Source organism: Sciurus vulgaris (assembly GCF_902686455.1).
Source record: "Sciurus vulgaris genome assembly, chromosome: 14".
NCBI lineage: Eukaryota > Metazoa > Chordata > Mammalia > Rodentia > Sciuridae > Sciurus > Sciurus vulgaris.
In genome coordinates, this window is record NC_136475.1 from 63,791,132 (window position 1) to 63,817,034 (window position 25,903).

Below are 25,903 nucleotides of genomic sequence, written 5' to 3' on the forward strand. Positions count from 1 at the left end.
GTTTCAATCCCCAGTACCAAAATGATAATGATGATGATGATGATGATACCATCTATCATTCTATTCTGTTCCATCACAAATTGAAACTTGTTATATACAGTGAACACTATTCAACTAGCTTAATCTCACCAAACCCTGATCTTCTCAACTATACAAGGAGAAACCTACTATGACTCTCATAAGTGTTGTAGTAAATAACTCCAACTGACAGAAAACCTACAGGGCTTGAAGGGTGAAGAAAAGAAACCAGTGCCAGGCCCAATGCTCAGCCATCACTGGCATCAGTTGTACAATTCAACTGAATAAGGGAAGCTTCAAATGATCCCCAAGGGGAAAAAGTAAACAGATTTAGAAGACAACCCCATAGTGGAATAAATAAAATAGACATAAAAATGTTAAATATTGATACTTTAGACACTGATGCATGACAAGAGAATAATTTCTATAGCAACAGACTCAAGAGGTGATCACTTGCACATAAAAATTGTTAAAACATTATGTGTGATCTAGTTATATAAGTATATAGGTGGAACACAGAAATAAGCACAACCATAAAAACAGGTATGTCAGAATGGTGAATTATGACCCCCCCAAAATATCTTTTATATAATTTCATACCTACTCTGTAGATGTCATTCTTATTTATTTCAGTTCACACACACACACACAAAAAAACAGGTAACCCAAGTAACCTAACAGCCAGCCCAAGTTAACCAAGTAGTAGGAACGTCTAAAAACCAGGAAAACACTCAAGCCTGCAATGTTTTCATAATTAAACACGTAACAAAAGGATAACCCCAAAATTTCAAAGGGCATCTTACCAATGTGATGTCTCGGGAAGCTGCAGCTGCGCTCATGTGCAAGCTAGGCTGCCTCACAGAACTGCTACAGTCCAGGCTCTAGCAAATGTCCCAACAGCCCTAAATAACCAAACACAAACAGGAAAAAGTAAAGCCCTTATTACTGTTTTAGGTCCTATAAAAACACTTGTGCTATGCGTTTACTGTAAATAAAGAATTTTTGTACTTATATCTATATGATACCTATTAGCATCCCCCTCTTAAATGGAGAAATGGAGCCTCCGCAAGGTGAAGTAAATTGCCAAAAAAACAAAAACAAAAACAAAAGTACGCTGCATAATGAATGAAAAATTGTAAAAGAAGGCAAAACGCATTGTTGGGTGTTTGAAATCAATTATCACAGGAAATGGTTTTGTTTGAGTCTCTAGGTTTTGTGTGTGTGTGTGTGTGTGGTGTGTGTTGTTGTTGTTGTTGTTGTGATGGTGGTGGTGGTGGTGGTGGTGGTGTTTCTCTGGGCTCAGTCTCCTGGGCTCACATAATCCTCCTACCTCAGTTTCCCCAAGTAACCGGACTACTGGAGCATGCCACTAAGTATTTTCTTTCTGTAAGATTTAATACATGTTGAACAATCCTAACCTGAAAATCTAAAGTGTTCCAAACTCTAAAACCTTGAGAGCTAACACACCAAAGTGGAAAATTCTGTCATGACACTTGGTTCCATGCACAAAATTATTAAAAAATACTGCATAAAATTACCTTCAGCCACATGTATAAGGTATATTTGAAACATAAATGAATTTTGTGTTTAGACTTGGAACCCACTCCCAAGATACTGCATTATATATTTGCAATATTCCAAAATTTGAAAAAAATCTAAAATAAAAAAAAAATTGCTGGGAGTAGTGGCGCATGCCTACAATCCCAGCAACTTAGGAGGCTGAGGCAGGATTCCAAGTACATGGCCAGCCTTGGCAACTTAGAAAGACCTTGTGTCAAATAAAAAATAAAGGGACTGGGCATGTAGATCAGTGGTAAATGTCCCTGGGTGCAATCCCAGGCCAAAAAACTAAGGGAGGGACAGGGTTAGGGAAAGGGAGAGGGAGAGGGGAAGAGAAGATTGGAGCCGAGCTTGTGTGGGCATGAAGAAGGAAAGGGAAGAACTATTAGAAAATACCATGGAGTAATTATTTGGTGTTCATATTTGTTCAAGAAATATAAGTAATACCTGGAGAGTTCTGACCACTTTTTTTGCCCAAATTGTGAAATTCCAGTAACATTTTTTCCTTCAGCTATAATTAACTAACACAACTGTTTCTTGTATATATAATAGATTTCTACTGAATCCATTAGAAACAACAAATTTTCACCATACTGGTATTCATTTGTGATTAAGAAGGCCTTCTTACAGGTGAGGAACCTTAATCTCAAGAGGTGCAGCATGAAAAGAAAAGACATTCACTCCTTTTTGTTTGTATTTTAAACATGGTAGCTGAGGACGTTTTAAAAACATTTAATTAAAATGTAACATGAGGAAAACTACCACAATGTATATCTATTTAGTTATCACAGGTGAATGTACCCGTTCACCAGTATCCAGGTCAAGAAACAGAAGGAGATGGGAGGCTAAAGCCGGAGGATCACAAGTTCAAGGTCAGCCTTAGTAAATTAGTGGGACCCTAAGCAACTTAGTGAGACCTTGTCTCAAAATAAAAGGGGCTGGGTATGTAACTCACCACAGATTCATTTTGCTCACACAGAATCACACAGTATGGACACTTGTTTCTTTATGTCAATGTCTGGCTTCTTTTGTTTAAAATGCTCTTTGGAGAGTTGTCCACATTGACAGATGGAGCTACATGAATTCATTTTCCTTCCTATGGAACATTCTTTTGATTTCCCAACTCCACCTCTACTTTATCACTGATGAACATTGGGTGTTGTAAAACAAATATTAAGGAAATTCTGTAAACTCCTTAGCAACTCTCATTCTGATTCAAGCAAACACAAACAGCCCTTGGCAATCAGAAAAGGGGGGTGGGGGGAGACAATGCAAATCCAATTTGTCACCTGCAATTCAGACAACTTTCCAGAGCCTCTAGGCCAGAGTTTCCATTAATGATATCATTTCTACTCCTTAAACTTCAGTTTTCTCTACTCCACACACTGGGTTCCTTCCAGCAATATATAAGTGTCTTAATCTAATCACTTAATGGTCAGGCTTATGGGGCTCTGGACTCTGAATGCATAGGCACTAGTACAGTTTGTGACCTTCTGTAACCACTGCCACTATGAATGGTGCTGGCTAAGGATGTGCTCAGCCTGTTTTTTTCCTTTGTATTATAGAAACACACACACACACACACACACACACAGAAAAATCAGATAATATTATAATGAAGACCTTTGCACCCACTGTCCAGATCTGACTAATTCTAATATATTGCAATACCTAATTCACTTTTTAGGGAAAGAAATATTATAACTTGGTTAGAATCCTCTCTATATATTCCCAAACCAAATATGTACATTTATATTCATTTATATATATATTGAGCTAAAGCATTGTTTTGCACATTGTACAACTTTTAATAAATGATCACATTGTATCGACATTACTTTTGAGATTTATCTCTTAACTGCATAGACCTCTAATTCATTCATTTTAATTGCTGTAAAGTAGTATTCCATTCTATGAGTATACCTCAATTCATTCATCTATTGCTTGCTGATGTACTTTTATTTTTTTTTTTTTTTTTTTTTTTTTTTCCCAATTTAGCTACCATTGTGATGCTTTGAAAATCTCATTTACTTTTTGCTTTGTGGCAATTTTCCCCATGAGCATCATTTACTTCTATAATTGAAAAAATAAAATAAAATTCTGTTCCATTCACTTTTTCAAGAAAAGAGGAAGGGTATGAAGCAAGTCAGCAAGACTGAAAGCTCTCAAAGCAAAGCCCTGAGCTTAGCAACAGACCTTACTCAAGCGTGGATACGGTGAGAGGAGTCCACATTGCACATTTTAATAGAACCTGACCAATCCATTCTAGAGTAAAGCCATGTCCAGAGCAAAGGAAATCATTGCTTTCATTAAAGATACAGGACTTCAGGTAATGAATTTCTTCTTTATATGTTTCTGTTCTCTTACATAATGAAAATTAATAAATCTATTTTCAAATTGAAATAAATGATAGTAAATCACATTATTTAGGAGGCGGTGTGACACATATTAAGCTTCCTCACATAACTAGAAAAGATTGATACAATTAATGGGAAAAGGTAAATACAGAGAAAAGAAAATACACATACCTATAGATTCTTCAATAAAAAGAAATTTCTTTACTCAAAGATGCCATACTTACCGAGCTACAACTAAAAACTGGTCAATCTGTCGATCTGTAAGTGGGCTATTTGGATCCCAAACTTTAATTTCCAATTTTGACTGTTCTCTCTCATCTGATTCTCCTGCCCAAGAACAAAGGAAAGAGTCTTGGTTACTCACAAAGCACAATGACACACATGGCTGGTGACTACACTTACCACAGCATTAGAAATGTTCCAATATAAGGTGAATGTTCACAGTTTTAGTACATACTTTCAGACAGCAGATGAACAAAACCTGGTAAAGTGAACACTGAGGATAATAAAAACACACCGACCACATGGCATCAGCATTAGCATGCGTTTCCTGAGCACCTGTAGGCGTGAGGCACTGAGTCCCATGCTAAGGAATACAAAGATGAAACAGAAATCATCCCTGCCATAAGACACTTCAACTATGATAAAACGCGTGCATACATGCCTCTGATACAAGCAAAAGAAATAGATGTCATAAGAGACATATAAATATGGCTGTAAGAATCCAAAGACCAGAGAAATCATGTCAGGCTAGCTAGGAAACAATGTCATGAAGGGAGCAGCATTTCTGCTAAAAACTGAAGGGTATGAATGTCCTGGCAGAGGAAGACTTTTAAAAACTATGACAATAGGAACAAAGTCATGGGGTATTAAAAGTGATAGAAAAATAGCTCATTTTGTCTAGAGAACATCAAGGGGAACAAGAAGAGATAGTCAATAGAAGGGGGTTATAAACACATTACTGGAGATTCTGCACAGATTTTCTGAACAGATTTTATTTAGAGGTAATGGGAAGCTATTGCCTGTGTGTGTGCATGGCGGGGGTGGGAAGTACTGGTGACTGAACCCAGGGACTCACACATGTTTGGCAAGTGCTCTACCATTGAGCTATATCTCTAATGCATTTTACTTTATTTCCAGACAGGGTCTCACAAAGTTTCCCAGGCTGGCCTCAAACATAAGAAACTCTGTCTCTGCCTTCCTAGCCACTAGAATTACATGGATGCACCACTGAACCTGGCAAAGCCTTTGATTTTGAGTAAGGAAGTGACAAATCCAGACCTAAACTTTAACTGACCTAGATAGCAATGGTACCTGATTTACTCTGCACAGGTACCTGATGAGGTCAAAAAGACATTATCAAATTCCTTGAAGAGTTCTATTTGGGGTTAATGAGGGGCTAAAACATGATGCTGGAACAGCAACTAAGAGTAAAGAGAAGATTCAGGATGCCAGTGACACATGGACGTAGAGGGTAGAGTTCAAGTGTTATGGACTATATGGATAGGGCTGGCATATAAGAAAGAAGGAACACAAAAAAGGAGATGAAGGCCAAGGGAAAGACTCACTATGGAACAGGATACTTTGTTTTCTTTCTTTTCTTTCTTTTTTCTATATGACAGTAGAATGCATTTTGACACACAGTACACAGATGGAGTGTAACCTCTCATTCCTCTGGCTGTCCACGGTGCTGACTCACACCAGTAGTGTGATCATACATGTACACGGGGTAATAATGTGTGTCTCATTCCACTGTCCTTCCCATCCCACCACCCCACCCCTCCCCTTCACTCCCCTCTGCACAATCCGAAGTTCCCTGTTTTAACATCTCACAGGAGATACAACCATTGGGCAGGACTCAATGCTGAACAAAGCATGGCAGCAGGAAACAGGTCAAGTGTGATGGTGCCTGCCTGCGATCCCAGCGACTTGGGAGGCTGAGGCAGGAAGGGGGCAAGTTCAAGGCCAGCCTGGCAACGTGGTCAGACCCGATCTCAAAATAAAAAGTACTGCAGATGTGGTTCAGTGGTAAAGTGTCCCTGAGTTCAATACTCAGTCCCCCCCAAAAAAAAAGGAAGTGAAGTCATGAGAGTCAACCGGAATTTTTCTTTATGACCACGGAAATTTTTCTTTATGATCCCTACTGGGCTAGGAGCTCTTTGCTGATAAAGACTGAGTTTGGCTTTGTTTTGGTTCTGATCACTGCCATGTGTAATCAGGCGGCATGTCTTATACTCAGTAACATCATACCATGAAACGGAAGAGTCCCTGATGACCAACTCCTAGCACAGGACCCAGTAGGTATCAATGAAACAGGAGAGGACAGAACGAGGTGCCATTCAACCTGAGTCAGCCCACTACTGTCAGGCTGGAGACAGTAAAAGACAGGTAACTAAGAGGCAACTGCCATTCCCAGCACAAAGCAGGAACAGAGCAGAGTAACAGAGACCTAAATAATTTTGAAAAGTTTTCATTTTTCATAGCTTTTGCTTACAAAAACCAATATTTTCCCTTTTTTTCTTTTATCTATTTTTCCCTTTTTAATCTACAATATGAGGTATACTTTTAAACACTAGTTAAAAATCAAAAAAGTTGCAAACTGTGAAACTTGAGAATGGAGAACAACACATTTCCCTCTATCTTTAAAAAAAAATTATGTAAGAATTATTATGACAAAAAAAGAAATACAGGAATGATAAAAATAAATGTACAGGGGATGAAGGTGTACGTCACCTTGTAGAGCTGAAGTGGTACGTCAGTATTAAGCCCCTTCTGTTATATTTTGTATAATGTACAGGTAAGACTGATATTTACTACTGAAATTTGAGTTAGTAAAATTGATAAATTTTAAGTACATCCATGAATCTACAGTATATAACAGAATTTATTATAAGAATTCTAAAATGAATTCACTGCAAACAATAAAAATACACTACTGAATGCACTCAGACTAACACCAAACATATAGACAATGCCAGAGAATGAAAAAGAGCAAACAACAACAAAAGAATGAAGAAATGCTCTACATCAAACAATCAATGTGGATAAAATGAAGGCTCATTTTATATTCACCAAATAACTATATTTCTATAACCGTTTGATCATCTTTTCACAGGGAAAACACTATTAAGCTCTTGAATGAACTTAGAATTTGGGTTAACTAAATTTCCGCTAAGCTAGCAGCAATCTCTGAATGGCCTGGAGCAGTGGTGAATTCCAGGCTCTGGTCATGTGCACTCTAGCCACTGCAATAATCTCACTTCCCTCCTGCACTTATGATAATCCACGCCAAACACTGAGCTCCTACAAATGTATTTGCCAATTAACTACATCATTGTATATAATTTCCTATTTTTGCTTCATATAATTTGGAAAAAACGTAGATCCAGAGATGATTTTAAAAGTTAGTGTTAACCCTCCAACTATTTTAAAATTTCTAGAAAAGACAGAGTATATTCCTTAAGAATACCTAATGCCTTATCCCTTAAGTATATCAGTATATCCCTTAAGAGCACCTAATGGTGTTCACATACTCAGAAGAACTAAGGCTGTTATTGCATTTTCATTCAAGAGGTCCTTTCCTCAACAACAGGAAATGTTCTTTGTCCTAACTACACCTCTTTTCTTTGTACCAGTTAACAGCACTGTGCTTCTTATGCTGTATTAACTCAGAAATACGTAAGACAAGGATGCCATTTATCACCATTTTTGTGCAATATTGTTCTGAAAGTTCTAGGCAATGTTATTAAGATATGAATTACATAAATAGTGAGTTACTAGAAATGACATCATAAAAATAAATATACAAAACTTGGTGTCATTTTGAACTTTCAAAATCTAGGGAACTTGGAAAACTAAAGTATTCAAAAAACAAGAGGGAATAATCATAATAAAAAGAGCACAGTTAAATCTTCACTCACATTTGCACCTAACACAAAAGTCATTTAATCCTTTATTTTCTTAAACCCTGAACTCATGCTTTCTCCATTGAGTATCCATCCATAGGCCCATATGTACAGGAACACTGAAATTGAAAACTGAATCTAAGACGCAGGGCCATGCCCTCCTTTTCAAACACTGGAGGAAATGTCTTCATAGCTTCTTCATCTGTAATTCAAAGCCTCTTCCATATGATTTCAACATAGTAGAAAGTGCCACAGATTTTGAGGCCACTAAATTGGCTAGTGCTTGCACTAGAGGAAGGCACTTCTGTAGAATCTCTGCCCTTTTTTCTTTTGTGGTACTGGGGAAAGAATCCAGAGCCTTACACATGATTGACAGGGACTCCATGACTGAGGTACATCCCCAGCACTTTTTTTTTTTTTTTTTTAACTTTATTTTTGTGGCAGGCTCTCACGAAGTTGCTGAGGCTCACCTTAAACTTGTGTTTCTCCTGCCTCATCTCCTGAGTATCTGGGATTAAAGGCGTGAGCCACCACACCCAAATACCTTTTTTTTTCTCCATACATTCTCAACTGAGAATATTTTTCCTTGACTGGAGAACATTTCCCATATACTAATATAATTTCTACCTTTATCTACTGCCATTTTCCTATTTACTGACTACAGATGAGCTAATTCTAGTTTTAAAAAATGCACTTATTGTAGTAAAAGATCTAATTAATTCTGTAACCCACAAGGAGAGATACCTCCTGAAATTCCCAATCACTAACAAGTATTGCTTAATTAACTGCAATAGACAGAGTTGGACAGGAGAGAAGTGACAGTAACAGCTGAAGAGTGTTGAGCCCTGTGCTGAACACTCCACGAGAATTACCTCCTAACTCGTCAGCCAGTGCTGTTACACTCCATATATTACCACTCCCTTCGTAACAAGGAAGAAATATGAAGTTTCAGGGGCTGAATCATTTCCCAAGTTTATCCAACTAAAACACATCAGCCAGGTTTTAGCCAAATCTGTGAATCCAGAATCAATTTAGTTTAATAATTTAATGCTATTAGGTTTTAACAAAATTTTTAATTAACATGTAAAGTGTTTTTTCTTAAAATTCTAATATTCCAACACATTTAAATAATTCCAAACTTCCCACAAGACATCTTTTTCTATGGAAAATTCTCTACATGGCTTATTCAAACTTAATATAAGATTTAAAATCTGAAAAAAACTTTTACCTTCATTTGCAAACTACATTCTCATCATTCCAGATCTCCAGAGTTTGTTAGGTGGTGGGTAACTATAAGTGAATTTTAAAATTCCAAAGCCACAAAAACACTTTTATTCACTAGCAAGAAAATGACACAACAATCTTTTAGAATCCATCAAGACATGTTCGCTAAGAAAGCAAGCCTGAAACATATTCTGGCATGGTACTGCTGCTGCCACCTACCCAGGATATTAATTCTAGTTCTACATCTCATGCCAATGCAAATGGGAATCTGGCCACTGGTCAAAATGTACCCACTTGAGAGGTTGGGGGTGTAGCTCAGTAGAAGAGCGCTTGCCTAGTGTGGGTGAGGTCCAAGGTTCAATCCCCACCACAGTTTAAAAAAAAACCTCAAATCAACAAAAATATATGCACCCAAGAGTATCAAAAGGTTAGTAAGCATGTCTGCAGTCAAATCCTAACTATCTGTTTCTGAATATTATATTTTCTACTACTTAATTTCCCTGCAACCAGATCCTGGCTACATACAGCTGTTTCAGGGATCGTAATGTCTGTGCTTTTCAAGTGTGGTTTAACCTTTCATACACCCGTTAGTGTCCCTCCTCCCTCTCCCTCCAAATATATGCATGAAAAATGGCAGGGGGGTGGGTCTTTAAGCTTGTATCCAGTTGGTCACCTGATTACAAGTGAAGAGAAAAATTCTGGATAAGCTAAATGCTTGAGGTTGCAATAAGAATCCAAAATAACTTCATTTCTGATTTTTTTAAAATTTGGATCAGGTGCAGTGGTGCATGCCTCTAAGTCCAGCAATTCGGGAGGCTGAGGCAAGAGGATCACAAATTCAAGAGGCTAGCCTAAGCAACTTAGCAAGACCCTGTCTCAAAATAAAAAATGAAATAGCCTGAGGATGTAGCTCAGTGGTAGAGTGCTCCTGGGTTCAAGCCCCAGCATTGCAAAAAAAGGTGGGGGGAGGGGGACATTTTTCTATAAACTCTACAAATGTAGTGTTCTTTGTTAAAGATGAATGTATAAATACAACTAACAAGTTATAACTTAAAAATGTAATATAACCTGTATGACTAAAACGATGTTTGGAAAAAAAAAAGAAAAACAAACAAAAAAGCCTCATTCCCACAATATTTAAAAGTAGCCTTGAAGAAAGGAAAAGTTGTCTCTGGTTAGGACATTTCAACATCATCAAAACGTCTGCGCTCCCTAGATTAACTTAAAAGTTGTAGCCACAATAAAAATAGAAGAGGTCTTTTCTGGTGTTAGCCAAATTGATGATAAAAGTTCATTTGGAAAAATAAGAATGCAGCAAAAGGTAAGAAAACATTAAAAGGTAAGAGCTAAGACTGGAACTATTCTTCTCAGGCATTACCACATATTACCAAATCTCTGTAATTAAACAGGAGGGACAAGAGCACAGACAGACAGACAAATGTATCAGAACAGAAATTCAGAAACAGACCCATACACTGCTTGATATTATAAAAATGATCAACAACTCCCAACCAAATTAGAATGCTAATAAAATCCAAAGAGAAGAAATCAACGAATTGATGACAAACTTCAATAGTAAGAAAAAAAATCTATAAAGACCCACATTCCACTCCGAGGAAATGAGGGAACAGGGCTGGGAGTACAATTCTGTGGTGGAATGCTTGCCTAGCACATCTTGAGTTCAAACCCCAGCATCACATTAAAAAGAGAGAGAGAGAGAGAAAATTTTCCTTATCACAAAACATGTAAGCCCCAAAATTACCATAGAATGGAACACAGTATAGAATTTCATATGTATGTAACAAGGAACCTGGAGGAACATGTTAAATAAAACGAGGTGACAGCAATTAAGAAGGGATGATCTGAGGGATACTTTTACTTTCAGTATAACTGTATTTCCTACATTTTGTGTTGTGTGCAATAAAATGAATTTTAAGATAGAAAAATGGAAAAAGGCAAAGAGAATACAGTGGAGTCCTTCTGTTTTGCTAGGTTACAAGCAGAAGGGGACTCAACATAAGTACTTTTAACTGAAGAGTTTACCTGGGGATTTTGTACCAGGTGTGCAATACTCACCAGCAGCTCTCAAATGGTAATCCCGAGTCCCATGGTTCACAAGGTTGCCTCAAGAAGTTCAATGAGTGTATGCTTCCCACTCTACCCATAACAATCGGACTTTTCTTATATTATTTAAGATTGTATTGTGTAATATTTCTGAAAAAACCACTCACCCAGAGGACAACCAGGAGAAACATTGTGTTAAAAGTCAACTAACACACAGACACACGAGTCAATTAACACTTGTTCATGAACTATAGATATGTTACATTAAGAAATATTCAGTCCCATTTTTCTAATCTGAAGGATGCCTTTGTTAGATAGCTGGCATAACTTATAAGCTGTTAAGAATCATTGCTTTCACCTGGAAAATAAAAACCTAAGAACCACAAGTTCTTTCTGAGGACCAAAAGAATAAATATTGCACCTTATGTGTTATTTTTGTTTCCTAAAATAATTTTTAAAAATTTCCAGTTATACCCCAGCCTTTATGCTTTTCAGGGGCAAACACCATATTCAAATGGTTTTTCAAATAAATGAGAACTTATGGGACTGCATGATCTGGTTTTTGTTTTGTTTTGCCCCACTGTTACCTGAAGCATCCCAACTAGTATTTGGTTCGGCACTTGTACATATCACTAATAAGCAAAAATATGTAACCTTACTATGTGCCTAGGCTTACATGCAGTGCTCAACAGAGGACCACAGAATCAACATCTCTGATAGACCACAATTATAAAAGTCAAATAAAAACAGCATAAAAGATTACATGAATGACCTGATCTATACAGCTGAGAAGTAAGAGATTACATTTAGGGAAGAATAATGGAAGGTTGCTTGGGAATGCAAAACCAAGGCTGGGGGCCTGTGTAATGAGTACACAGATGGACTTGCAGAATTGTTTTACTAGGAGAACATACATTTGTCAAAAACTCACAGAATTGTACACTAAAAAGGGTGAGGTTTACTGCATATAAATTCTAAGTTAATTAAAATAAGAAAATACCCTCATATAAATGACAACTTGGAAGACAGTTTGGCATCTTCTACAAAATTTAAAACACACGTGCCTAGTGATTTAGCAATTTCACATCTTGGAACACATTTTCCAGTTATATCTACAGAGTATGCAGTATACATTATAAACAAGGATACTCACTGTAGCACTATTTATAAAATCCAAAACCCAAACTTTGTTACTGAAATAATGTTTATTAATCACTTAGGTACAGTGTTGTAAGTCTAATACCAAACACTAAGGACTCTAAACAACCAAAAATGATTTTTTTTTGTGTGAGACAAGGTGATTTGCACAGAAGAGAAGATCAACAAACAACTGAATGTGGTGGCTCACACCTTTAATTCCAGCTGCTCAGGAGGCTAAGGTAGGAAGGTTACCCAGTTTAAGGCCAGCCTGAGCAACTTAGAGGGACCCTATCTCATTATAAAACTTAAAAAGGGATGGGATGTATGTTCAGTAGTAAAGCACTTGCCTAACATGTACTGGGCCAGAGGTCTCCCCCCTGTAATAAAGTGACTCACTACAAACAATCCACTCAAAAAAAAGTGCCAAAACAATTAAATAGACTTGGCAGTTCCGCTTTATCATTACTGACTGATCCTCCCATTACTTGAATTTATAAGAATTTTGAAGCCCAAGGTCTGATATGATTCATAACCACCCCTTACCCACCAAGGGCACCAATGTATTCTATGGTCTAACTCTTGTGAATTACCTGTGGACTCAAGTTTTGAGCTTGTGTTTTCTAGCAGTAAAATCCTGGTAAAGACAGAGAAGAGCATATACATTTTAATAACCAGATGGAAGCAAAACAAAAGTAGAGGCCTTTTTGTGCCTAGCACAAATCACAAAGGCCTTCAAGAAAGACTTATTCTACACTTCTATCACAAAAAAAATTTTAAAGTTGCTATTATAATTCTTTTAAATCGAACAACAAAAGGGGTAAGACTTAATAGACAAAGGACAAATACCTTTAATATTCAAGAAGTTCTTGTCAGGTGGAGGAGAGGAGATGGCCTGCCCCCAGCCACCTGCCTGTGCAGGTGCCATGCAGTGGTCCCTGTGGCTCCCCAGGCAGCCTCCGTCTTGAGATACTACAGGTGCTGCCATAGCCCTCCCGCCACGTGGTAACCCCCACTTAGGACAACAGACAGGGCCTGGAGGCAACTGCCTGTGGCAACAATGCCCATCACAGTGCTGCATAGCACTGCATAGGGCTCAGGGCCTGCCCTCCCAGCCCCATCTCTGAAAGTGGTCACCTTCGTCACCATTTTGGGTTACTGCTGCTGCCACTACCACCATCTTTAGTTGGGGCAGCTTCCATGGTGGGACACCAGCCAGAGACTAGAAGCCCAATATCAAGTACCTACAGATTGACCAACGCCACCACCACCAACTAGGGACATGGCTGCTTCCATCTAGAGACAACAGGACCTGGAAGACCACTTCCAAGGTCCCTATAAGGCTTGGTTACATCTCAGAGTCCCTTTATCTCTTCTCTGCTGCTAATGGTCAACTTCTGTTGATTCTTCTTTCATTCTTCATATGATCTTATACCTCTATATTCTCACCTCCTACCTCATAAACATCACACGCTACATCCCCAATCTCTTTTTGTCCAGCATTAGAAACTGTAGACACCATTGCACACCTACTGTTTGTACTGTAGACAATAATCAAACGCATTAATTATGTTTATTGTAACAAAACTGTAAACATCTTATTAGGAGCTAACTGATTTAAAGCTGCATATTGTTTGCATCAGGTGCTGGTAATACTGATTTGCCCCTTAGAGGCAAGGTACTGAAAACCTACAGGGACATTACAAATCTATAGGGTAGAAACCTTAATACCTCAGATCCATACTGCTAGGGGGGAAGAAACAGACAACATGAAAAAACAAGGGAACAAAGTGCCCCAAACAAACCAAGACATCACAATAAAAGAATTCATTGACAGCACAGTAGAAGAAATGTCAGAAAAGGAATTCAGAATATACATAATTAAAATATCTGCAAAATAAAGGATGATATAAGAGCAAATACAGGAAACAAAAGATCACTTTGATAAAAAGCTACAAGAGTAAATGCAGGAAACAAAAGATTACTTCAATAGAGATAGAGATACTGAAAAAAAAAATATCTTTGAAATGAAGGACACAATAAATCAAATTAAAAACTCAATAGAAAGCATCACCAACAGACCAAACCACTTGGAAGACCGAACCTCAGACAATGAAGACAAAATATATAATTTTGAAAATAAGGTTGACTACACAGTGAAGATGTAGGAAAACCATGAACAGAACTTCTTATAGGTTTTGGAAACCTACAGGGTCACTATAAGCCTAGAGGGGGGAAACTGCAATACCCCAGATCTGTACTCCTTGAGGGGAAGATACATGAACAACATGAAAAAACAAGGGAAGAAAATGATCCAAACAAATCTAGATTCTATATTCATAGAACACAGTGATGGTATGGTAGAAGAAATGTCAGAAAAGGAGTTCAGAATATACATAATTAAAATGATTCATGAAGCAAAGGATGAGATAAGAGAGCAAACGCAGGCAATGAATAATCACTCCAATAAGCAGTTGAAAGAGCAAAGCAAAAGATCATTTCGATGAAGAGACAGAGATTCTCAAAAAAAAAAAAAAAACAAACAGAAATCCTTGAAATGAAGGGAACAATAAACCCAATAAAAAACTCAATGAAAAGCATCACCAACAGACTAGACCACTTGGAAGACAGAACCTCAGACAATGAAGACAAAATATTTAATCTTGAAAATAAAGTTGCCCAAACAGAGAAGATGGTAAGAAATCATGAACAGAACCTCCAAGAACTATGGGACATCATGAAAAGACCAAATTTAAGAATTTTGCGGACAGAAGAAGGCATGGAGACACAAACCAAAGGAATGCACAATCTTTTCAATGAAGTAATATCAGAAAATTTCCCAAACCCAAAGAATGAAATGGAAAATCAAATATAAGAGGTTTATAGGACACCAAATGTACAAAATTACGACAGACCCACACCAAGGCACAATATAATGAAAATGCCTAGAATACAAAATAATTATAGAAGACTGCAAAAGAAAAGTATCAGATTACAGGTAGGGGGAAACCAACAGGGATATCAGCAGATTTCTCAACCCAGACCCTAAAAGCTAAAAGGTCTTGGAACAACATATATCAAGCTCTAAAAGACAATGTATGCCAACTAAGAATCTTGTATCTAGCAAAATTAAGCTTCAGATTTGATGATGAAATAAAAACCTTATATAATAAACAAAAGTTACAAGAATTTATAACTAGAAAGCCTGCACTTACAGAACATTTTCAGCAAAATACTCCATGAGGAGGAAATGAAAAACAACAAGGAAAGACAGCAAAGGTAAGAATTATACTAAAGGAAAAAGCCAATCAAAGGAGGTACCAAGTCAAGTTAAAAATCAAAAGTAAGCCAAAATGACTGGGAATACAAATCATATCTCAAAAATAACCCTGAATGTTAATGTCTATACTCATTAATCAAAAGACATAGACAATATGCTGCCTTCAAGAGACTCATCTCATAGGAAAAGACATGAAGGTGAAAGGGTGGGAAAAAAACATATCATACACATGGACTCTGTAGAAAAGTAGGGGTTTTCATCCTCATATCAGATAAAGTAGACTTCCAGCCAGAGTTAGTCAAAAGAGATAAAGAAGGACATTTCATACTGCTAAAAGGCATTCATATATTAACAAGACATAACAATCATAAATATTTATGCCCCAAACAATGGAGCACCTATGTACATCAAACAAGTCCTTCTCAATTTCAGGAATAAAATAGACCACAGTATAATAATACTGGGTGACTTTAACCCACTTCTCTCACCATTGGATAGGTCTTCCAAACAAAAACTAAACAAAGAAACTATAGAACTCAATAATACAATCAATAACTTAGACTTAACAGACATACAGAGAATATTCCATCCTTCAATGAGCAAATACTTTTTTCTCAGCAGCCACATGGATCCTTCTCTAAAACACACCATATGTTACACCACAAAGCAACTCTAATCACAAAAAAATAGAGATACTATCCTATGTTCTATCAGATCATAATGGAATGAAAGTAGAAATTCATGATAAAAATAGAAGCTATTCCAACATCTGAAGACTAAATAATAAGCTATTGAATGACATATGGATAACAGAAGACATCAGGGAGGACATTAAAAAAATTTTTAGAGGTAAATGAGAATACTAATACAACACATCAAAATCTCTGGGACACTATCAAGGCAGTGCTAAGAGGAAAGTTCATTCCATTGAGTTCATTCATTAAAAGAATAAAAGTCAACAAATAAATGAACACACATTATATATCAAAGCCCTAGAAAAAGAACAAATCAACACAAAAAGTAGAAGAACATAGGAAATAATTAAAATCAGAGCTGAAATTAATAAACCTGAAGCAAAAGAAACAACTGAGAAAACTGATAAAAAGTTGGTTCTTTGAAAAAGTACATAAAATCAATAAACCTCTAGTCACACTAATGAAGAGAAAGAAAGAGAAAAGTCAAATTACTAAAATTCATGATAAAAAAGGAAATACTGGGCTGGGGAGATAGCTCAGTTGTGAGGCAAGCACAAGGCCCTGGGTTCAATCCCCAGCACCGCAAAAAAAAAAAAAAAAAAAAAAGGAAATATTATGAAAGACACTATTGTAATACAGAAGATAGAAACTATTCTGAAAATCTGTACTCCAACAAAATAGAAAATCTCTAAAACATCAACAAATTTCTACATACATATGAACAACCCGAACTAAACCACGAGGACATATACAATTTAAACAGGTCAATTTCAAGCAATGAAAGAGAAGATGCCATCAAAAGCCTACCAACCAAGAAAAGTCCAAGACCAGAAAGATTCTCAGCTGAGTTCTACAAGACCTTCAAAGAAGAACTAATATCAAAACCCTCAAAGTATTCCATAAAATAGAAAGGAGGGAACCCTCCCAAACTCATTCTATGTAGCTAGTATCACCCTGATTCCAAAACCAGAAATCAAGGAAAGAAAACTTCAGACCAATATCCCTGATGAACATTGATGCAAAAATCCTTAATAAAATTCTGGCAAATCATGTACAAAAACATATTAAAAAGATAGTACACCATGATCGAGTGGGGTTCATTCCAGGGATGAAAGGTTGGTTCAACATATGAAAATCAATAAATGTAATGCATCATATCAATAGACTTAAAATAAGAATCATACGATCATCTCAATAGATGTAGAAAAGGCATTTGACAAAACACAGCACCCCTTCATACTTAATTCATTAGAAAGAACAGGGATAGTAGGAACATACCCCAACATTGTAAAAGCTATCTATGCTAAGCCCAAGCCCAACATTATTCTAAATGGAGAAAAATTGAAAGCATTCCTTCCCAAAACTGGAACTAGACAGGGATGCCCTCTTTCACCACTTCTATTCAACATTGTCCTTGAAACTCTAGCCAGAGCAATTAGACGGATGAATTTAAAGGGATATGAATAGGAAAAGAAGAACTCAAATTATCACTATTTACCAATGACATGATTCTATATTAAGAAGATCCAAAAAATTCCAAAAGAAAACTTCTAGAACTCATAAATGAATTCAGCAAAGTAGCAGAATATAAAATCAACACCTTTAAATCTAATGCATTTCTATATATCAGTGATGAATCCTCAGAAAGAGAACTTAGGAAAACTACCCCATTCACAATAGTCTCAAAAAAATAAAATAAAATACTTGGGAATCAATCTAACAAAAGAGGTGAAAGACCTCTACAATGAAAACTACAGAACACTAAAGAAAGAAATTAAAGAAGACCTTAGAAGCTAGAAATATCTCCTATGTTCTTGGATAGGCAGAATTAATATTGTCAAACTGGCCACACAACCCAAAGTATTATACAGATTCAATGCAATTCCATTAAAATTCCAACATCTTTCCTCATAGACAAAGCAATTATGAAATTCAATAGGAAAATAAGAGACCCAGAATAGCCAAAGCAATCCTTAGCAAGAAGAGTGAAGCAGGAGGCATCACAATACCAGACCTTCAACTACACTACAGAGCAACAGTAACAAAAACGACATGGTATTACCAAAATAGACAGGTAGACCAATGGTACAGAATAGAAGACAAAGAGACAAACCCACATAAATACTGTTATCTCATACTAAACAAAGGTGCCAAAAATATACATTGGAGAAAAGATTAGCCTCTTCAACAAATGGTGCTGGGAAAACTGGAAATCCACATGCAGCAAAATGAAATTAAACCTGTATCTCTCACCCTGCACAAAACTCAACTGAAAGTGGATCAAGGACCTAGGAATTAGAAGAGAGACCCTGCACCTAATAGAAGAAAATGCAGACCCAAATCTTCATCATGTTGGCTTAGGGCCTGACTTCCTTAACAAGATTCCTAAAGCTCAAGAAATAAAATCAAGAATCAACAAATGGGATGGATGCAAACTAAAAAGCTTCTTCTCGGCAAAGGAAACAATCAATATGCTAAGAAAGAGCCTATAGAAAGGGAGAAAATCTTTACCACACACACATCAGATAGAGCACCAATCTCAGGATATATGAAGAACTCAAAAACTTAACACCAAATGAACAAATAACCCAGTCAATAAATGGGATAACAAACTGAGCAGACACTTCACAGAAGAAATACAATCAATCAACAAATATATGAAAAATGTTCAACATCTCTAGTAATTAGAGAAATGCAAATCAAAACCACCCTAAGGTTCCATCTCACCCCAATTAGAATGGCGATTATCAAGAATACGAGCAACAACAGGTGTTGGCGAGGATGTGGGGAGAAAGGTACACTCATACACTGCTGGTGGGGCTGCAAATTAGTGCAGCCGCTATGGAAAGCAGTGTGGAGATTCCTTAGAAAACTTGGAATGGAACCACCATTTGACCCAGCTATCCCACTCCTTGGCCTATACCCAAAGGACTTAAAATCTGCATACTACAGAAATACAGCCACATCAATGTTCATAGCTGCTCAATTCACAATAGCCAGACTGTGGAACCAACCTAGATGCCCTTCAATTGATGAGTGGATAAAGAAACTGTGGTATATATATACTATGGAATATTACTCAGCCATAAAGAATGATAAAATTATGACATTTGCAGGCAAATGGATGAAATTGGAGAATATCATGCTAAGTGAGATAAGCCAATCTCAAAAAGCCAAAGGACGAATGATATCGCTAATAAGTGGAGGTTGACACATAATGGGGGGGAGGGAAGGGTTAGAGTTAGGGTTAGGGAGGGGGGCAAGTATGGAGGAAGGAACTACTGTATAGAGGGTAAAGAGGGGTGGGAGGGGTGGGGGGAAGGGAAAAAAATAACAGAATGAATCAAACAACATTGCTCTATGTAAATTTATGATTACACAAATGGTATGCCTTTACGCCATGTACAAACAGAGAAACAACATGTATCCCATTTGTTTACAATAAAAAAAAAAAAAAAAAAAAAAAAGAAACAAAAAAAAAAAAAAAGAACACAAGTAACAATAAGTGTTGGAAAGGATGTGGGGGAAAAGGTACACTCATACATTGCTGGTGGGACTGCATATCAGGGCAACCACTCTGCAAAACAGTATGAAGATTCCTTAGAAAACTTGGAATGGAACCACCATTTGACCCAGTTATCCCACTCCTCCGTCTATACCCAAAAGACTTCAAATCTGCATACTACAGTGATGCACTCACATCAATGTTCATAACAGCTCAATTCACAACAGGTAAGCTATGGAACCAACCTAGATGCCCTTCAATAGATGAATGGATCAAGAAACTATGGTGTACATATACACAATGGAATAGTACTCAGCCTTAAAGGAGAATAAAATTATGCATTTGCAGGTAAATGGATGGATTTGGAAGATATGCTATGTGAAATAAGTCAATCCCCAAAAAACTAAAGGCCAAATGTTTTCTCCAATATATGGATGATGATCCATAATGGGGGAAGGATGAAGAATGAATAAAGGAACTTTGGATTGAACAGAGGGGAATGAAGGGAGTGAAGGGAGCAGGGGAGTGGTAAAGATGGTAGAATGAGACTGATATCATTACCCTAGGTACTTGTATGATCACTCTACATCACTTACAACCAGATAAGTGAATAATTGTGCTCTATTCATGCAAAAGAATCAAAATGCATTCTACTGTCATTATAACTAATTAGAACAAATAAAAATTAAAATTAAATTCCAGTGAGTTACAAGAAAAAAAAGAAGTTCTTATCAATAAATAAAAAATAAGAAACTAAATAAAAAATACATAAGAAATTGACAAAAGAGCTAAAGGTAACTATGCAAGCATAATCATAATTTTTTAAAATAAAAAAACAATAAACAATGACATAGTAATATGTATCTAGAAGAAAAAAAATAAAAATAAAGGCAGGCAAGAGCCCTAATGACCACTGTTGGTGGGAGAATCTGTCCCTCATACATATATTATGCAGCCTTTTTAGAGGGCAAAGCATTTTCAGAATCTAAAAAGTATATACAGGAGTGAGGGGAATAGCTGAACAGGAGGACACTTGCCAGGCATTCGCAAGGCCCTGGGTTCAAACCCCAGCACCGCAAAAGAACAACAAAAATTTTACATACCATTCAAGAGAGTTGTAATTAAAAAACAAAAGAAAAAAATTCTACAATATAAATATATCTTTAGATTTTCTGTCAGCATCTTTTGTAATACCAAAAAATGGCAACACCTAAGACTCTATCATTATGAGACTGGAAGAGGAAATCATACATCCATGGAAGGAAAAGCACAATAACATCACTAAACAGAATGAATTCACTCTACTTATATAAAAATGCTAGTCATATACTGTGGAGAAAGAAGCAGTTACAGAAAAACGTGTGACTTGCCACTGTATGCGGACTGTTCCTGCAGGGATTATAAGCCCAGGTGTGAACAAGAGAAATGCCCTGAACAAGAAATATAATTAAATATGTGGGTAAAAAAAAAAAAAAAAAAATATGTGGGTAGAATGAGGAAGAAGAGATGGCATTCATCGTCTACCTTATACATGGTATTTGAGGGGTGGTACCGGGTTTCTCTACCATGGAGACACATCCTGAGCCCATTTCAGTTTTCATTTTGAGAGAGGGTCTCCCTAAATTGCTTAAGGCCTCGCTAAGATGTTGAGGCTTTGAACTTAGAGCCTTGTGAGTTACTTGGATTACAGATGTGTGCACTCCCAGCTTTAGTTTTTATTTTAGGAAGGGTCTAGCTAAATTGCCCAAGCTGGCCTCAAACTTAAAATCCTCCTGCTTCAGCCTCCCAAGTAGCTGGGATTGCAGGCATGTGCCAGTATGCCTGTGGCATTTTATTTTTTAATGGTAAAAATATTTTACTTTATATTAGAAAATAGATTTTAGTGTACAGTTATGACAGGAGAAAGAAACTAAGTCTTGCTAGGAAGGATCTATTTTTAAAATGCAAAGCTTTCAGTTCGTCTGGATACATAAAGTACCCAGATCAGCTAAAAACCCACCAAAATGTAGCTATTCACAAGACTCCACGGCCACCTAGGCTAGATGACTTCAAAGGAATTTAACAATCTCAAGGAATAAGTATACCACATTAAAACACAAGCTCAAAACCACTAACAATCTTAAAGCTATACTTAAGAGACATAAAACTCAAAACCTATTAAGTCACAAATGAATAACTGATGAGAAAAATCATTTCCCACTATTTGTTATCCTTCTAGGGCTGGAAGGGCTCATAACTTTTAAACTGTCCTCTTAAAGCTTATTCCATATGAGGATGAGAATATTTGAATTTCAAAATACAGGTTTTCATAGGACTTGAACCCAAAAGAAAACGTACCTTCCAAGAGCATTTCTGGAATGTCTGCTTGGTATCTAGGACCCACTCTGATTTCACCTTTGTCAGCTAATAGTGTTTTCACTGAGGGGTCATAGACCAAGGAGTAGAAAAAGGTATCCTGAAAAAAATGACAGAAAATAAACTTAATTCCTTTTTATAAAGCAATAAAATCAATGTCACAATAATGAAAGCATAAAACTTTAGAGACTATATAAAATTTCCTTTATGTGAATAAATTATAACTCTTAAAAGAGAGCATGGTATTATTGTCATCATGTACAACAGTGCAGAATTTAAAAAGCAAAATAAATAGCTTTAAATAAAGTAGATTAGGTTTTATTATTTGTTTTAATTTGAAAGAGAAAAACATTAACTGTGCTAAACAGTGTTTTGGAAAGCTAGCAAAGTTAAACCAAAACTCAAAGATAAGACACCTAAAATCAAGTATCTTCTAAGCACCAAGCAGCAGGGCTGTCTTTATGAACACGGGCACCCTAACTTTTGAACTGTCCATACTACATTTTATTCAAAATATTAAAAAGCACACACATCTCACATTGACTACAGTATGTATGAGTTGAATTTACATGTGGTTTATTAATATTACAGTAGAAATGTAATTGAATATGTACTAATTATAATTCTGCAGTTCTCTTCTAAATTCTGAAGTACAGATATGTGTACAGACAGGCATACAAACATAACTAAACACTCCACCACCAGCAGAACACACAAACACTCCAATGGTCCCTTAAGAAGCTCAAATGCCCTAAAGTTACTGAGCCTAATGGACTGGCCACCAGTCCTTTACTGAATTCTGCAAAGTCACTGGAGTATAAACCAGCAGAGTCCTATCTTCTGCTTCCCATTAGGATCAAGAGATTATGTACTGCACAAGGCTATGCATTCCATGCCAGAAGGGCTTATCCCTACCATCAGCATGTCACCAATACCAGTCAAGCAAGCTGCAATAAGAGGTAACTGTCAGACCGTGAAGTGATTCCTTTTAGGGCTCTTACATACTGTAATAAGGACAGAGGGGGGAAAAAATGAAATTATTCCATCCACTGAGAAATTCCACACAGTATTTTAACCATGGATCACTGTCAGGAGAAAAGATTAAACAAGTAAGTGCTAAAAAGTGACACTAATATGTGATATTTGTGCATATTTTAAAATGCTATCTAAGAAGAAGTAAAAATCTGCAGGAATATATAAATCATCCTCCTTAGCAGAATTAGAGGGGATGATCCCTACGTACTCAGGATTGTTTGTTTTGCTTTGTAAACAAGAGAAATAAAGCATATTACTGAGTAACTGGAGACACTGCCAATGGCTCACCCCAAGATTTAAGACCAGAGATACCTAAGGTCCCTTTTAATCTGTAAAACTCATTAATATGGTACTCAAATAAAAAGGAATTTTAGGGGTTAAGGGTTTAGTCCAGAGGTAGAGTACTTGTCTAGCATGTGTTCAATACACACACACACACACACACACACACACACACATACACACACACAAGGATTTTGCCATAATAAAAAAAGAAAGAAAGAAATGAGTATATGTAGTCAAATAGTTGTTTAAAATCCTTAAATCTGTATTTACTGATATAGGAAAATACTCAAAATATGTTTAGTTTATAACAGAAGTTACAAAACACACACACACAAATGTTTTCAGAGTGTTTAAATCAGTCAACTCACGAACAGCTAAAAGTAAAGGACAATGATTACAAAGCTGTTCTTTAACAACTCTGAATATGTCAACCTCATTATTCTATGCACTTTTAATTTATTTATTTTGTGGCACTAGTGATTGAACCCAAGGCACTCTACCACTGAGTTACAACCCCAATCCCTTTTTTGCTTCTTTGGAGACAGGGTGTCCTAAGTTGTTCAAGTTGGCCTTGAATTTGCAATCCTCCTGTCTCAGCCTCCTGAGTAACCAGGATTACAGATAATATGTATAATTCTGCCCTATCTCAGTATTTGAAAATGACTAAAAAACCAAGCAGAGCTTTCAAGGATGATCTTATAAAAGACGGGAGCAAATTTAAAACACACACACAAAAATGTTTCTCAAATCAAAACGTGTATGATACAAGCAGTATTATTTTCCTAATCTTTCCCTCCTACAAAAAGAGAAAGAGATTCTTTAAATACAATGCCAGAAGCCACTTCTTAGCCCAAAGATTGAAAAGGAGTAAGTGGTCAAAAATAAAATGGCTACAGGTAAAATTATAAAGATCTTTGCTAATTTTCATCAACTAAAGTCCTTAACAAATGACAAATGAGAAAGAAAAAAAATTAATTGAAAAAATTCCTCTTATCCAAATACACTGAAACAAAATGAATGTCTTGCCATTTTGTGTCTTCTGTGAATAAGAAGAAATTGTTAATTTCTGAGCATTATTATCCATCATTTTGTACAGACTAATGAAAAAAACTATCTTTTTTAAATTTCACAAGTGTAAGTTATAAAGACTGTTACATTTTATCCACTTTGAAAGTTTTAGTTTTTTAAAATAGGTTTTCTAATGAAAAATAGCTCTCCTTGTTTGTATTTACATTTTTATGTTACACTTTCTTTTGAGATAGGGACAACACTTTTGAGTATAGAAGAAAGACTTTCAGAAGGAAATATGTCTCTTAATTCTTTTTTAAAAATATAATTATATAATAAAAATGGGGGGGGGCAGGCACAGTGTCTTATTTGGGAGACTGAGGCAGGAAGATCATAAATTTAAAGCCAGTCTGGGGATTTAATAAGACTGTCTCAAAATAAAAATAAAATAAAATAAAAATAAAAAGGGTTGGCATATGGCTTAGTGGTACAGCACCCTGGGTTCAATCCCCAGTGCAAAAAAAGGTAAAGAAAAAAGACAAAAAAATACGAAAGAAAAAAGACAATGGGAAAGGGAGTATAAAACAAAAAGATTTAACTTCAAAACATTAACAAAAGTAAAATATATTCCCATAATACCAATGATTTTTAAATGTTGTCTAATATTATGATACAATAGAACATACAAATACATGTTGTCTAATATACAACATTCTGTTTATAAGAATTGCCTCACTCCAATGAAGTACATACTCTAATTCAACCTGTAAATGTTTCTTGCTGAGATTCAATGAAAGAAATATTAATCGACAAACTTTATTAGGATTCCAGAAAAGAAGACAAACCAGCAATGGCAAAATCTCATCCGGAGAGAGTCTAAAAGAAAAGCCATCTATTTAACAGAGTATAATGAAGTATTTATTTGTTAAAGTCAAAGTATAGGAAATAAGTATACCAAACAAGTACACTAAAGTACCTATTTATTAAAGCCAAAGTATTATCTAACTCATGCTGTACTTAATAAAGGATTTCACTGGTGACTGAAAAACAAGGTAGAGTTTTTGCTCTTACTTCAATTAACCAGGAAAATGAAATTACCCAAACACCGTCTAGTCATTACACCTTTACTGTAACACAGCTGAAATGGTGCCACAATAATTTGGTACAAAACGAAATAAAATCAAAGGTATGGGCTTCATATGAAATAAAGAGGGAAAGAAACACAAAGCAGGAATGACTGTGAATTACCTCTTTCTCAAGATATGACAATACTGATTCTGTCTCATTCAGAAGGGCAACACTGCATTTTCCCCTGTTGGAAGATAAAAACATGAAAAAGTGTCAGTCTGTCATCACTTACCTTCACAGTGATGGCACATGCAAAGCCAGGCATACTAAAAGGCAGGAGTAAGATTCAAACTAAATGGCAGTTAGGAGTACATTTAAATGCATATATTTACACTACTTATACCTGC

At 36.3% G+C, this 25,903-nt stretch overlaps 1 protein-coding gene across 1 annotated transcript; it reads right to left on the minus strand.

Moving 5' to 3' along the window:
- Positions 1-821: 821 nt before the first annotated feature.
- On the minus strand, positions 822-25,903 carry LOC306643566 (metastasis-associated protein MTA3-like). Its single transcript, XM_079109800.1, has 4 exons — positions 25,677-25,903; positions 22,083-22,200; positions 4,160-4,262; positions 822-920 (listed from the first exon to the last, which is right to left on the minus strand). The coding sequence occupies exons 1-4, from the start codon at positions 25,758-25,760 to the stop codon at positions 875-877; spliced, it is 351 nt and encodes a 116-aa protein (XP_078965926.1). The 5' UTR covers positions 25,761-25,903; the 3' UTR covers positions 822-874.